The 13,542-nt window shown below is 50.1% G+C and overlaps 1 protein-coding gene across 2 annotated transcripts in view; it reads left to right on the top strand.

The window, feature by feature from the left end:
• Positions 1-13,542, top strand: part of galnt16 (UDP-N-acetyl-alpha-D-galactosamine:polypeptide N-acetylgalactosaminyltransferase 16) — a 193,185-nt gene that overhangs the window by 152,623 nt on the left and 27,020 nt on the right. Inside the window, exons 8-9 of one of the 2 annotated variants that reach the window (XM_070878733.1) lie at positions 9,474-9,558; positions 11,466-11,569. The exons of the other annotated variant lie outside the window; for it this stretch is intronic. Of the exons in view, the coding sequence (XP_070734834.1) occupies positions 9,474-9,558; positions 11,466-11,569 (189 nt within the window). The remainder of the gene's footprint in view (positions 1-9,473; positions 9,559-11,465; positions 11,570-13,542) is intronic. 2 annotated transcript variants of the gene reach the window in all.

The following is a 13,542-nucleotide window of genomic DNA, read 5'->3' as shown; positions in this document are numbered from 1 at the left end:
GGTTTTTAAAAATAATACGTGTTTTTTAAATTTAATTATATTTTTGTATGATTTTAAACTCTTACGCCTGTAGAAGTAGGCTATGCGCCGGCTTTTATCAGGCGCAAGAGTTTCGAGGACATTTGCTGGGCAAGATATGGGTAAATACCGCAATCTTGTCCATGCAAATGTCCTTGCTCCTGAGCTCCAACTTGACAGATCGGAAAAGCCGGTTATCAGCGCATGCGCATTGTGCGATGAAAACCGGCTTTTCCGATGCCTTCCCAGGTCCGTACACACTCAGTACGGACCCAGGGAGGTCGGGATTCCAGGGCCAATAGTTTTCTTTATCCGCCCTATTGAATCTTGATTCGATCGCCCCTCAGCCGACAGAGGACTGATAATGGTGGCTTTGAAAGGAAGGGGAACTGAGGAGGACAACCAGGATTTGGACCAGCAGAGATAGCGGAGTAATCGGGAGTTGAACGGTGGGGGAGAAAGAGGGCCTGAAGTGAGTTTCACAGAAGAGCTGAGCTTATAACAGAGGGTAGACGAGTGGAGAGCAGAGTGGTGAGTCTCCATCTCCAGAGCGTGGATCCAGGGAGGAGGATGAGTGTTTAGGAGGGATTGGTTGGAGTTTTGGAAGATCAATGAAGGATCAGAGAACCATTAACTGTCATGGTGCTGATAAATTCTATGTGGCCCAAAATTGCCCCTTTTTATAGCCCCGTTTTCGTGCCTCCGAGAGTTGCTATCGGGGCGCAATGGAGTTTTCGCCCAGGCGAGGGGGTGTCATTGCGCCTCGTGGGAAATTGCCCCGGAGGTTTGGATTGCGCTGTGCCGATAGCGCCGCGCCTCGCGATTAGGGCCACAGGCTGACGCACAGCAGGCTATTACATCATCGGCGTGCGCATCGACCTCTTACCACCCCCCCACGCCAGAGCTTCGGGATCAGGCAGCTGAAGTCCCGGCCACCATTGGAGGCCTTTAACGCCTTGGGCCGCCATTTTATTTTGTCGGCGGACTCTTGCGTCGGCCCGACAATGGCGGCCCTCGCATCGAGCGGGCCGCCATCCTGCAGCCTGACACTCCGCTATGGGTGCCGGGCCACTGGCTCGGTTGATCACGTGCCTGCCTGCCCAGCGGCTGGCCACTAAAGGGCCTGCAGTGTACGCAGTGGCCCTCCCCTTTAAATGACATGGATGGGCGTTGTAGCGCGTCAACGCTGTTCCGCGTAGCGTTGGCCTCCTGGACTCACCGCCACGCTCCCGCCCCGGAAGCGTCCCCAAGGTAACAGAGTATCGCAGACAGTGCTCTGCTTCCGTGGAGGGGCGCGTATGCCCAATTCCGCTTCGGGGGAGGGACATCCGGGCTGGCTGATAAAAGTTACTGCCCCCGATTGGGGCGCTGGGCCCCATAGAATTAGAATAAAACTGGTAAATATATTATCTGTCAAAGTACTAGCGTATGGTGATGTATTTGTGCATTAACTACAGAATTGTTGCACAAGGGTATCTTGTCATTTCTCTCGAAGAATTGCAGATACATTTTTACGTCTGAGGTCATTGAACTGTAAGAAAATAAAGACAGGCCAGGACGACTGGAGTCACCTCCGGACTGCTCTGGAGAAATTGTTCAATGGCTTTATTTAGCTGCTCTGATTGGGGCAGAAATGCTCATCAATACCTCTGCACCAATCCCATTCACCCATCACCCCTGTGCTCGCTGACCCATATTCATGGATGCCTCAAATTTAAATTTCCCATCCGTGTTTTCAAATCGCCCCACCTTATCTCTGTAATCTCCTCCAGCTCCACAACCCTTTGAGATCTCCAATTCTGCGTTCCTCTTGCACATAACTGATTCCTTCCATCGGTGGCCGTGCCTTCAAGTGCCTGAGCCGGTTGCTCTGGAATTCCCTGCCTAAACCTCTCCACCTCTCAACCTCGCTCCTTTAATGTGCTCCTTAAAACCTATCTGTTGGACCAAGCTTTTCACAAAGGCATTCGAAAAGGTGCCACATAAAAGGTTGTTAAACAAAATATGGGCTCATGGAGTTAATATATTAGCGTGGATAGAGGATTGGGTAATGGACAGAAAACAGAGAGTAGGGATAAACGGGTCATTTTCCAGTTGGCAGACTGTAACTAGTGGGGTGCCACAAGGATCAGTGATTGGACCTCAGCTATTTACAATCTATATTAATGGTGTGGATGAAGGGACCGAGTGTAACGTATCCAAATTTGCTGATGATAAAAAGCTAGGGGGGCAGTAAGCTGTGAGGAGGACACACAGAATCTGCAAAGGAATATAGACAGGTTAGGTAAGTGGGCAATAAGGTGGCAGACTGTGAAGAGGGCGACTGGATTGGACATCACCATAATCCAGGTCGCTGATTGGAGCGTGGGCAGGTACAACAGAAGCGGCGAGGTTGGGGTGAAGAAACGGCGAGAGATTGCAGAATGATGTGATTGGGGCCCAGGAGAGGCGTGAGTTCAGGGCCCAGAAGAGGCCAGGGCCCAAGGGCAGCACAGGTCAGCCCACACTGCGATATGTGTGCACACTAGGTCCATGCAGCAGAGCTGCTCGCCAATCGTCTTGAGTAACCCTTACCACTGGACCAAGACCTAGCTCTGTCAAGCCCGTGTGATGGCTGGTGTGCAACGGTCAAAAAAATCCACGCACAGGCATCTTCCATCCTTCAGGATGTAGTTCGAGACCTGGAATATTAGGTCCTTCATTGAAACACCTGTGAACTCATCCCTTTTTGGTGGAAGTGGGTCATCCTCGATACGAGGGACTGCCTAAGAAGAAGAGAAGGTAGATGGAGTATAATGTGGGGAAATGTGAGGTTATTCACTTTGGTGGGAAGAATAGAAAATCAGAACATTTTTTAAATGGTGAGAAAGTATTAAATGTTGGTGTTGAGAGAGATTTAGCTGTCCTCTTACAGGAAACATAGAGAGTTAGCGTGCAGGTACAGCAAGCAATTAGGAAGGCAAATGGTATGTTGGCCTTTATTGCAAGGGGGTTGGAGTACAAGAGTAAGGAAATCTTGCTACAATTGTACCGGGCTTTCGTAACACCACATTTGGAGTACTGTGCCTTCGGTCGCCTGAGGAAGAGAGTGTTCGAAGACCAGGCCCTCAAATCTCGCACCAAGCTTATGGTCTACAGGGCTGTAGTGATACCCGACCTCCTGTATGGCTCAGAGATGTGGACCATGTACAGTAGACACCTCAAATCGCTGGAGAAATACCACTAACGATGTCTCCACAAGATCCTGAAAATCCCCTGGGAGAACAGACGCACCAACATCATTGTCCTCAATCAGGCCAACATCCCCAGCATCGAAGCACTGACCACACTCGATCAGCTCCGTTGGGCAGGGCACATTGTCCGCATGCCCAACACAAGACTCCCAAAGCAAGCACTCAACTCGGAACTCCTACATGGCAAGCGAGCCCCAGGTGGGCAGAGGAAACGTTTAAAGGACACCCTCAAAGCCTCTTGATAAAGTGCAACATCCCCACCGACACCTGGAAGTCCCTGGCCAGAGACTGCCCAAAGAGGAGGAAAAGCATCCGGGAGGGCGCTGAGCACCTCGAGTCTCATTGCCGACAGCATGAAGAAAACAAGCACAGGCAGCGGAAGGAGCGTGTGGCAAACCAGTCCCACCCACCGTTTCCTTCAAACACTGTCTGTCCCACCTGTGACAGGGACTGTAATTCCCGTTTCAGACTGTTCAGTCACCTGAGAACTCACTTTGAGTGGAAGCAAGTCTTCCTCGATTTCAAGGGACTGCCTATGATGATGATGACTGTGCAATTTTGGTCTCCTTATCTAAAGAAGGATGTACTTGCCTTAGAGGCGGTACAATGGAGGTTTACTAGATGAATCCTAGAATGAAAGCGCTGTCCTATTATGAGAGATTGAGTAGAATGGGCCTATGCTCTCTGGAGTTTAGAAGAATGAGAGGTGATCTCATTGAAAATGATAGGATTCTGAAGAGGATTAACAGGGTAGATGCTGAGAGGTTGTTTCCCCTGGGCTGGATAGTCTAGAACTACGGGGCATAGTCTCAGGATAAGTGGCCGGCCATTTAAGACCGAGATGAGGAGGAAGTTCTGCACTCAGAGGCTGGTGAATCTTTGGAATTCTCTGCCCCAGAGGGCTGTGGATGCTGAGTCATTGAGTATATTCAAGGCTGAGATAGACAGGTTTTTGGACTCTAAGGGAATCGAGCGATATGGGGATCGGGCGGGAAAGTGGAGTTGAAGGCGAAGTTCAGCCATGATCTTATTGAATGGCGGAGCAGGCTTGAGGGGCCGTATGTCCTAATTCTTACGTTCTTGTGTCCTCATCTGACCTAATATCTCCTTATGTGGCTCGGTGTCAAACTTTGTTTATTAATACTCCTGCGAAGTGCCTTGGGACTTTTTACTACGTTAAAGGCGCTAAATAAATACAAGTTGCTAACATTGTTTAACAGCACCCGGAAGATCTGGGGAACAGCTTTCTGAGTTTACTTTCCTCTGCAACTTTCAATCATTGTACCCGTGACTCCTGGCAGTGACTCAGAGAATCGACTGTAAACACAAAGTGACTTAAATTACTCACTGGAGACAAGCCCGACAGGGAAAGGAATAAATCTGGAGAATAGCGATTTGATATTGTTGTTGGTGCCATGTTTGGAGAAATTCTAGGTAGGGTTTGTCCCAGGGGTGAGCAAAGTGTCCACATGGGACCCCACCAGTCCAACCCATGAAGTCCAGGCAATGCAGACAATATTCGGGTTTATATTCCTCATTTGCTTGTTTCTCCTGTGTGAATTTTGAGAACTGGAGGTTTGGAAGGGCCTGTTTTTTTTTCCCCGCACTGTTGGTTCACTGGGGAATCAGAACAGCAAGACCTGTGAGCACCTGGACCTTGAGATAGCTGCAGATCAATGAGATCTTGGACTGAAACTTTATACATGGCCTTGAGTGTCAGCTGTAGCTCAGTGGGTAGCATCTCGTCAAGCATCTCAAAGCGCTGGAGAAATACCACCAACAATGTCTCCGCAAGATCCTGCAAATCCCCTGGGAGGACAGATGCACCAACGTTAGTGTTCTCGACCAGGCCAACATCCCCAGCATCGAAGCACTGACCACACTCGACCAGCTCTGTTGGGCAGGCCACATTGTTCGCATGCCTGACACAAGATTCCCAAAGCAAACGCTCTACTCGGAACTCTTACACGGCAAGCGAGCCCCAGGTGGGCAGAGAAAACGTTTCAAGGACACCCTCAAAGCCTCCTTGATAAAGTGCAACATCCCCACCGACACCTGGGAGTCCCTGGCCAAAGACCGCCCTAAGTGGAGGAAGAGCATCCAGGAGGGCGCTGAGCACCTCGAGTCTCGTCACCGAGAGCATGCAGAAATCAAACGCAGGCAGCGGAAGGAGTGTGCGGAAAACCAGTCTCCCCACCCACCCTTTCCTTCAACCACTGTCTGACCCACCTGTGACAGAGACTGTAATTCCTGTATTAAACTGTTCACTTCACCTGAAACTCACTTTTAGAGTGGAAGTGATAATGAGTGGGTAGCACTCTCGCCTCTGAGTCAGAGGGTTGTGGGTTCAAGTCCCACTCCAGAGACTTGAGCACAAAAATCTATGCTGACACTCCACTGCAGTACTGAGGGAGCACTGAAAGAGGTGCCGTCTTTCGGATGAGGCGTTAAACCGAGACCCCGTCTTCCCTCTTGGTTGGATGTAAAAGATCTCATGGCACTATTTCGAAGAAGAGCAGGGGAGTTATACCCGGTGTCCTGGCCAATATTTATACCTCAATCAACATCAATAAAACATGAACAAATTGCAGTATCAGCCCCAATAATGATCTCAGCTGACTGACTGAGGAGAGAGGGAGCCATGGCTGATATGTAATTTACTTTTGGGATATGCCTGTATTCCTCTTTATTGCAATGCAGGATCAGCAGACCCCAGTTATACTGCTGGCTCCGCATTGTTTCCTGATCATGGAAAACAAAGTGGGAGAAATTCCACCGGAGCCCCGATTGGGGGTGGTGACTGGATCGGGGCGGGACTTGCTGCGTCCGATGCGGAAGACCCGCCCCGGCCGCGAAATTGCAGTTACTGTCCCTCACAGGGCGTGGAGTGCAATCTTGCGTGCCCCACTTTCTGATGGAGCGGGTTCCACGGCGATACTGGGCGCGATTGGCAGTGCTACACGGTTCGACGCCCCTCCCCTTCACTTAAAAGAGAGGGTCGCTGCGCACTCTGCCAGGCCTCTGCTGGCCTCCACGGCGGCGTGCGACCAAGGCCGCAGCCTTCACCCGAACCTCGCCAGAGGAAGTAAAAAAGGGGCCGACGGGTGAGTGAAGCAAACAGATAAGATGGCAGCCCGGGGGGGGGCGAGGGGCGCTCCCGACCTCCCCTTCCACTTCCACCCCGCGAGCGGAGATTGGCCCACTTCGCGCCCCACGGGACGCAGGGGAATTTCCACCGCAAGGGCGGAAAGGGATCGGCACGCGGCGCTAAGGGGTCACGCTGATGACATCATCGCGACTGCGGTGCTACCGGCAAGATGCGGTGCTATCGTGGCAGCGCCTCCGCCAACTCCCGCGCCATTTCGCAGGAGCCAGTAGCGCCCACTACCCCACCCCGGCGAAAACGGTTTATGCCCCCTGTTAGCGCCCCCCAGGAGATACTAACAGGTGTCGCAAAACAGGGCCCAAAGAGTTCTGTGGGTGCTGCACTCACTGGCATTGGAAGGCCGCTTACATTTTAAAGTTGGAGGAGAAAGTTGTGCTGCTGGCGAAAAGAATTAAACATTTGAAAGTTTGGTAAAGTTTCCTGACAGTCCAATGGTAAATGCGGTGCAGTCTAGAAGGGCCGAATGGCCTACTCCTGCACCTATTTTCTATGTTTTTTTCTATGTTTTTTTCTATGTTTCGAACTCCACGTCACACCAGGGTGTTTCCGACACACTGGGTGTGAAGACCAAGCATTGTGAGACTATATTAAGGGTTGATCTAATTGAGGTGTTTAAGGTGATGATTAGTGGGATTAATAGGGCAGCTGGAGAGAAAGTATTTCCTCTGATGGGAGAAATTATACGGACGGGTTGCATAGACGAGGATTGTATTCTCTCGAGTATAGAAGATTGAGGGTGATCTAATTGAGATGCTTAAAATGATTGAAAGATTTGGTCAGGTAGATAGAGAGAAGCTATTTCCTCTGGTGGGGGGAGTCCCGAACAAGGGGACACAATCTTAAAATTAGAGCCAGGCCGTTCAGGGAGTGATGTCAGGAAGCACTTCTTCACCCAAAGGGCAGTGGGAATCTGGAACTCCCTTCAGCAAAAAGCTGCTGAGCCTGGGGGTCAATTGAAAATTGTAAAATGGAGATTGATAGTTTTTTAGATTAGGTTCTTAATGGTTGTGGAACCAAGGCGGGTAGATGGGGTTAAGATACTGATCAGCCATGATCTAATTGAATGCAGATGCAGAAACCCTCCTGGAATCACAATGCGGATTTCGTCCCCTACGGGGCACAAGGGACATGATCTTTGCAGTGCGACAGCTGCAGTAAAAATGCAGGGAGCAGCGCCAGCTCTTATATATGGCCTTCTTCGATCTTACAAAGGCCTTTGACACTGTCAACCATGAAGGTCTATGGAGCGTCCTCCTTCATTTTGGATGCCCCAAAAGTTTGTCAACATCCTTTGCCTGTTTCACGACGACATGCAGGCCGTGATCCTTACCAACGGATCCATTACAGACCCAATTCACGTCCGGACCGGGCTCAAACAGGGCTGCGTTACCACTCCAACCCTCTTCTCAATCTTCCTCGCCGCCATGCTCCACCTCACAATCAACAAGCTCCCTGCTGGAGTGGAACTAAACTACAGAACCAGGGGGAAGCTGTTTAACCACTTTTAAGAGATGGTTGGATGGGCACTTAAAGTGCAGTAACCTGCAGGGTTATGAACCTAGAGCTGGTAATTGGGATTAGACTGGATGACCTTTTGTTGGCTGGTGCAGATATAATGGTAAGTACTGCAGGGAATCGAATACGGCCAGGACTAGTTTCGATTGCCTGGATGGGTCGGAGAGGAATTTTCCCAGATTTTTTCTCCCTAAATTGGCCTGGGTTTTTATCTGGTTTTTGCCTCTCCCAGGAGATTACATGGCTCAGTTGGGGTGGAGTGTAGAATGTTTCAGTATAAGGGGTGTCGCTGTTGTGTGAGGCGGACTGGTTGGGCTGGGTGCTCTTTGCCTTTCCGCCATTGTTCATAGGTTTATATGTAACCTTTAGGGCTGCTGACCAAGGGCCGGCGCGGACACGATGGGCCAAAATGGCCTCCATCTGCGCTGTAAATTTCTATGTTTGTAATGGTGGAACGGGATTGTGGGGCTGAATGGCCTCCTCCTGTTCCTGTGTTCCTATCTCCTGAAGCTAGACGGCAGTGACTTTCCTTTTATGTTCAGCTAAGCTGGTTAGACTCGGTGTGGGATTAACGCCCCATTCGAAAGGTGGCCCCTCCATGCTGGGAATGTGAGAAGGATGAGAAAATGCGAACATCCGAGGTCTCTGTCTCATTCCTCAACGTGTGGGAATATTTTTTAAGTGTAGACTGCCGTGAACCACTAGGGTCTGGACCGGAAAGCAATTTAAGCATTTGCCAAATTGAACCAGGAAATGTCTCCAAATTTCAGTTCCTTACGGTTCAGCATTTGACCTGACATATGTGACTCTCATTTTCCCCAACGGTTTCTGCCTCTTTGAGTTGACAGACTGATCGTGGGTTTTGTGATGGTCTGCTGAGGGAGGGGTAAACCTTGGATACACCCCACCCACCCGTCCCTCCAACCACCACCTGCCCCACCTGTGACAGAGATTGTAGGTTCCGCATTGGTCTCATCAGTCACCTGAGAACTCACATTAGTGTGGAAGCAAGTCATCCTCGACTCCGGGGAACTGCCTAAGAAAACCTCGGATTAATTCACGGTACACACTCATGACCACCTAGAAGGTCAAGGGCAGCAGGCGTATGGGAACACCAACCACCACCTCCACGTTCCCTTCCCAGTCACACACCATCCTGACTGGAAATATATTGCCGTTCCTTCATTGTCGCTGAGGCAAAATCCCGGAACTCCCTCCCTAACAGTACTGTGGGAGCACCTTCATCACACGGACTGCAGCAGTTCAAGAAGGCGGCTCACCACCATCTTCTCAAGGGCAATTAGGGATGGACAATAAATGCCGGCTTTGCCAGCGACGCCCACATCCCAGGAATAATTTTTGTTTTAAATGATGTGAAGAGGGAAAGGTAAGGAACTGGATGGTTGAGCTAAGAGATTGGCTGAGTGGCCTCCCTCAGCTGTGCCAATCTTGTGAAGTAATTTCGGCAACAGTTCTTGTGGTCTCTCAGCGCGGTTTTATTATGTTCACCTTGTTGTTTTCCCTCCCCTGCCCCCTCGTAGGATTTGACTGGAGTTTGCATTTTAAATGGGAACAGATGCCCATTGAACAGAAGATGGTGAGGTCGGACCCGACCGAATCAATCCGGTAAGCACTGGGTGAGAGGGCCAGGAACGCACGTCGTTCACTTCGGGATTCAGTCGGCCAAATGGATGTCACGGTCTTAAATCAGCCGGCCTGTATTTGGTTGGCACATGGGTGGGTCATTGTAACTGTGGCCGATGTTTCAACCGGGGGAATATCAAATCGGCCGCCCATTATACACCTCCCACAATTTACATTCCGTTGACTTCGATCAAATGGATAATCGGGCATGCTGTATAACAGGCGGTCAATTTAATATTGCCCATTTTACATTACCCAACATTAAAATGACCCCGAGTGACCCAGGGCCCGGGCTGGACAACGGTGGAGGGGGTGGGGGGAGAGAACTCGAGGCAGCATGGAACCCGGGGCGTGTACTGGAACCCTCCTGGGTTTGGCTCAATGGATGCCAGCAGCCCTCCAGCAGCCCTCCAGCTGTCCTCCAACAGCCCTTCCGCAGCCTTCTAGCAACTCACATTTCTAACCCTCTCACCCCCCACTCCCCGGACCACACTGTTGTCATTCTAGTTGACGAAAGGAATAGTTGGTTATTTAGGGTGATGCACCTTTCGTTATGGGTTTATTTCAGTGCTGCGATCTCCCTGAGCGGGAGGGACATGGGGCTGTCATCCAGTTATGGACGTCTTGCAGATACTGTGGTCTGACCCACTGAATCTAAACAGAGCCTGGATTGGGGTCGAAACCCCACTCCAGACTGTTGCCGCTGGTTTCTGCACCTCTGTTCTGTATATTATTAAATAAATATTTTTAAAAAGACAAACTGATGGCCTTGCAGTCCACTGTCACCCACATTCCTCTGCCCGAACCGCCCAGTGCCACTTTCGACGTGGCCTGGAGCGGGCGGGAGGGGAGAGCCGCCGGGAAGTGCCCGCCGACGTCAGCGGACGGCCGATGCGCGTAAGTACACCTCTGCCCGCCGAGATGCCGGATTGGTGCGGGCGGGAGTCGGCGGGAGTCAGTGGCAGGACGCGGTGGACCTCTGAGTGTAGGCAGCTCTGTCCTCAGCGCTATGCTGTAAAAAAGGTTAATGAATTTTATTTAAATTATTTCTTTCCAGGGACTTACCTGGATGGGGTCCCCTGAAGGTCATCAGATGTTTTTTTTTGTTTTTGATGCTTTTTATTTTTAGGTCTTCGACCCTCCTTGGGCCCGACTCCATCCTCGGCGGCACTTGGGCGGCAAGCGCCTCTGCTGCCGAGAATGAGACCTCTCGCCCGCTGCCACCCAGATTGGTGGCGTACATCGCAGATTTGCCACCCGCTGACCTTCGAGGGACCTGGGCGATGAAAACCCCGCCCAAAGAACCGTCAGGGACCTCAGTGGTCCTTTGGGCAGCACTTGGGCAGGCGGGGGCCTTCACCAAATTCGGGCTCTATAAATTTGCAGAAATCTGAAATATAAAAATAAAAACAGAAATCTGTGGACAGACGGACCAGATCGAGCCACAGCTGCGGAGGAAAGAGTCAAGTTGTTCCCGTGGGTATGGACCCTTGATACGTATCATGGCCATGAGGGTAGTGAACTCTACCAGATGGCATTAGAGTAACAACCACTTAACCTCCCACGTCGTGGATCTGTAACAAAAGAAAGATTCCGCTTCAAATACTCGACTGTATTTTAGCAAAAATTGCTAACTCCCGTGAAGGTTCTTTGAGTGCACAGAGAATGGGAGTGTAGACGATCGATTTTCATCATACGGATAAATGCCGTGGGATCTTTTACAACCACCTGAGAGAGCAGACGGGGCCTTGGTTTAACATCTCATCCGAAAGACGGCGCCTCCGACAGTGCGGCGCTCCCTCAGCACTGCACTGGAGGGGTGTCGGCCTGGGTTTTGTGGCCACTGGGATTAGAACCCATGAGTGACACCTCTGCTTTTATTTCTGCAGGACTCCGGTTATTGCCGGAGGGATCTTTGTCATTAATAAATCCTGGTTCAACCACCTTGGCAAGTATGACACGCAGATGGACATTTGGGGTGGTGAAAATTTTGGTGAGATCTTGTGTTTATTCTCTTTTTTTTCTTGTAGGTGTCTGTTAGCAGGTGAAACACACAAGTTTCTGAGGGGGATTAACAGGATAGATGCTGAGAGGTTGTTTCCCCCGGGCTGGAGAGTCTAGAACTATGGGTCACAGTCTCAGGATAAGGGGTCGGCCATTTAAGACTGAGATGAGAGGGAATTTCTTCACTCAGAGGGTTGTGAATCTTTCGAATTCTCTGCCCCAGAGGGCTGTGGATGCTGAGTCTCTGAATATATTCAAGGCTGAGATAGCTAGATTTCTGGACTCTCGGGGAATCAAGGGATATGGAGATTGGGCGGGAAAGTGGAGTTGAGGTCGATGATCAGCCATGATCTTATTGAATGGCGGATCAGGCTTGAGGGGCCTATTCCTGCTCCTATTTCTTGTTATTATGAATGCTTATTGTGCATTCATTCTGAAAGTTGGGGAGCTGCTATTGCCGCTTACTGTTGTAATTTGATGGCTAGATGATCTCCCCTGCTCTTCTTTGAATAGTGCCACGACATCTATTATATCCACCTGAGAGAGCAGACAGGGCTTCGGTTTAACGTCTCATCCAAAAGGCGGCACTTAAGAACATAAGAAGTAGGAAATAGGAGCAGGAGTAGGCCATACGGCCCCTTGAGCCTGCTCCGCCATTTAATATCATCATGGTTGATCTGATCATGGACTCAGCTCCACTTCCCCTCCCGCTCCCCATAACCCCTTATCCCCTTACCATTTAAGAAACTGTCTATTTCTGTCTTAAATTTATTCAATGTCCCAGCTTCCACAGCTCTCTGAGGCAGCGAATTCCACAGATTTACAACCCTCTGAGAGAAGAAATTTCTCCTCATCTCAGTTTTAAATGGGCGGCCCCTTATTCTAAGATTATGCCCTCTAGTTCTAGTCTCCCCCATCAGTGGAAACATCCTCTCTGCATCCACCTTGTCAAGCCCCCTCATAATCTTATATGTTTCGATAAGATCACCTCCTATTCTTCTGAATTCCAATGAGTAGAGGCCCAACCTACTCAACCTTTCCTCATAAGTCAACCCCCTCATCTCCGAAATCAACCTAGTGAACCTTCTCTGAACTGCCTCCAAAGCAAGTATATCCTTTCGTAAATATGGAAACCAAAACTACACGCAGTATTCCAGGTGTGGCCTCACCAATACCCTGTATAGCTGTAGCAAGACTTCCCTGATTTTATACTCCCTCAGCACTGCACTGGAGTGTCAGCCTGAATTATGGGGCTCAAGTGTCTAGTGTGGGAGTTGAACCCACAAACTTCTGCCTCAGAGGTGAGAGTGCTACCCACTGAGCCACGGCTGGCACTTGTAGCTGGGAAAGGTTTAATGATTTTAGTCAGGATCCTGATCGGAGGATCAACTTGGGTTCCCAATAGCTGTTAAAAAAGTAAAACTGTCCACCATTTGGTGGCTAAAGGCCAAGGCTGATGATGGTGTGAGGGTTGGGAGAGCTTGGAGCAGTCTAGAGGGAGCTTCACTCGGCATCTGGCTGTGCCACACCTGACCTGGAAGTGCTTGATACTAACGTTGGGTAAAAAGCAGGGTGGGGCATGTGTCTCAATTCCCCAGCACGAACATTCCTCATCGAAGCACAAAACAAAACAGGACAAGAACAACGTGGAATGAAAGTACGGAGGGTATCATGCTCCTCTCGAGATTGGGGTCAATATTGGAGATAAACTTGAGCACATCCAAAACTCGGCTGCCCATGTACTAACTTGCACCAAGTCCCACTCACCCATCACCCCTGTGCTCGCTGACCTACATTGGCTCCCGGACTGGCAACACCTCTATCTTAAAATTCTCATCCTTGTTTTCAAATCCCTCCCTATCTCTGTAATCTCCTCCAGCCCCACAATCCTCTGAGATCTCTGCACTCCTCCAATTTTGGCCTCTTGAACATCCCCGATTACAGAAGAACATAAGAAATAGA

The sequence above is a fragment of the Pristiophorus japonicus genome, chromosome 4 (assembly GCF_044704955.1).
Source record: "Pristiophorus japonicus isolate sPriJap1 chromosome 4, sPriJap1.hap1, whole genome shotgun sequence".
Lineage (NCBI taxonomy): Eukaryota > Metazoa > Chordata > Chondrichthyes > Pristiophoridae > Pristiophorus > Pristiophorus japonicus.
The sequence above is the reverse complement of the archived record's forward strand: the minus strand, read 5'-3'. Positions and strand labels throughout refer to the sequence as shown.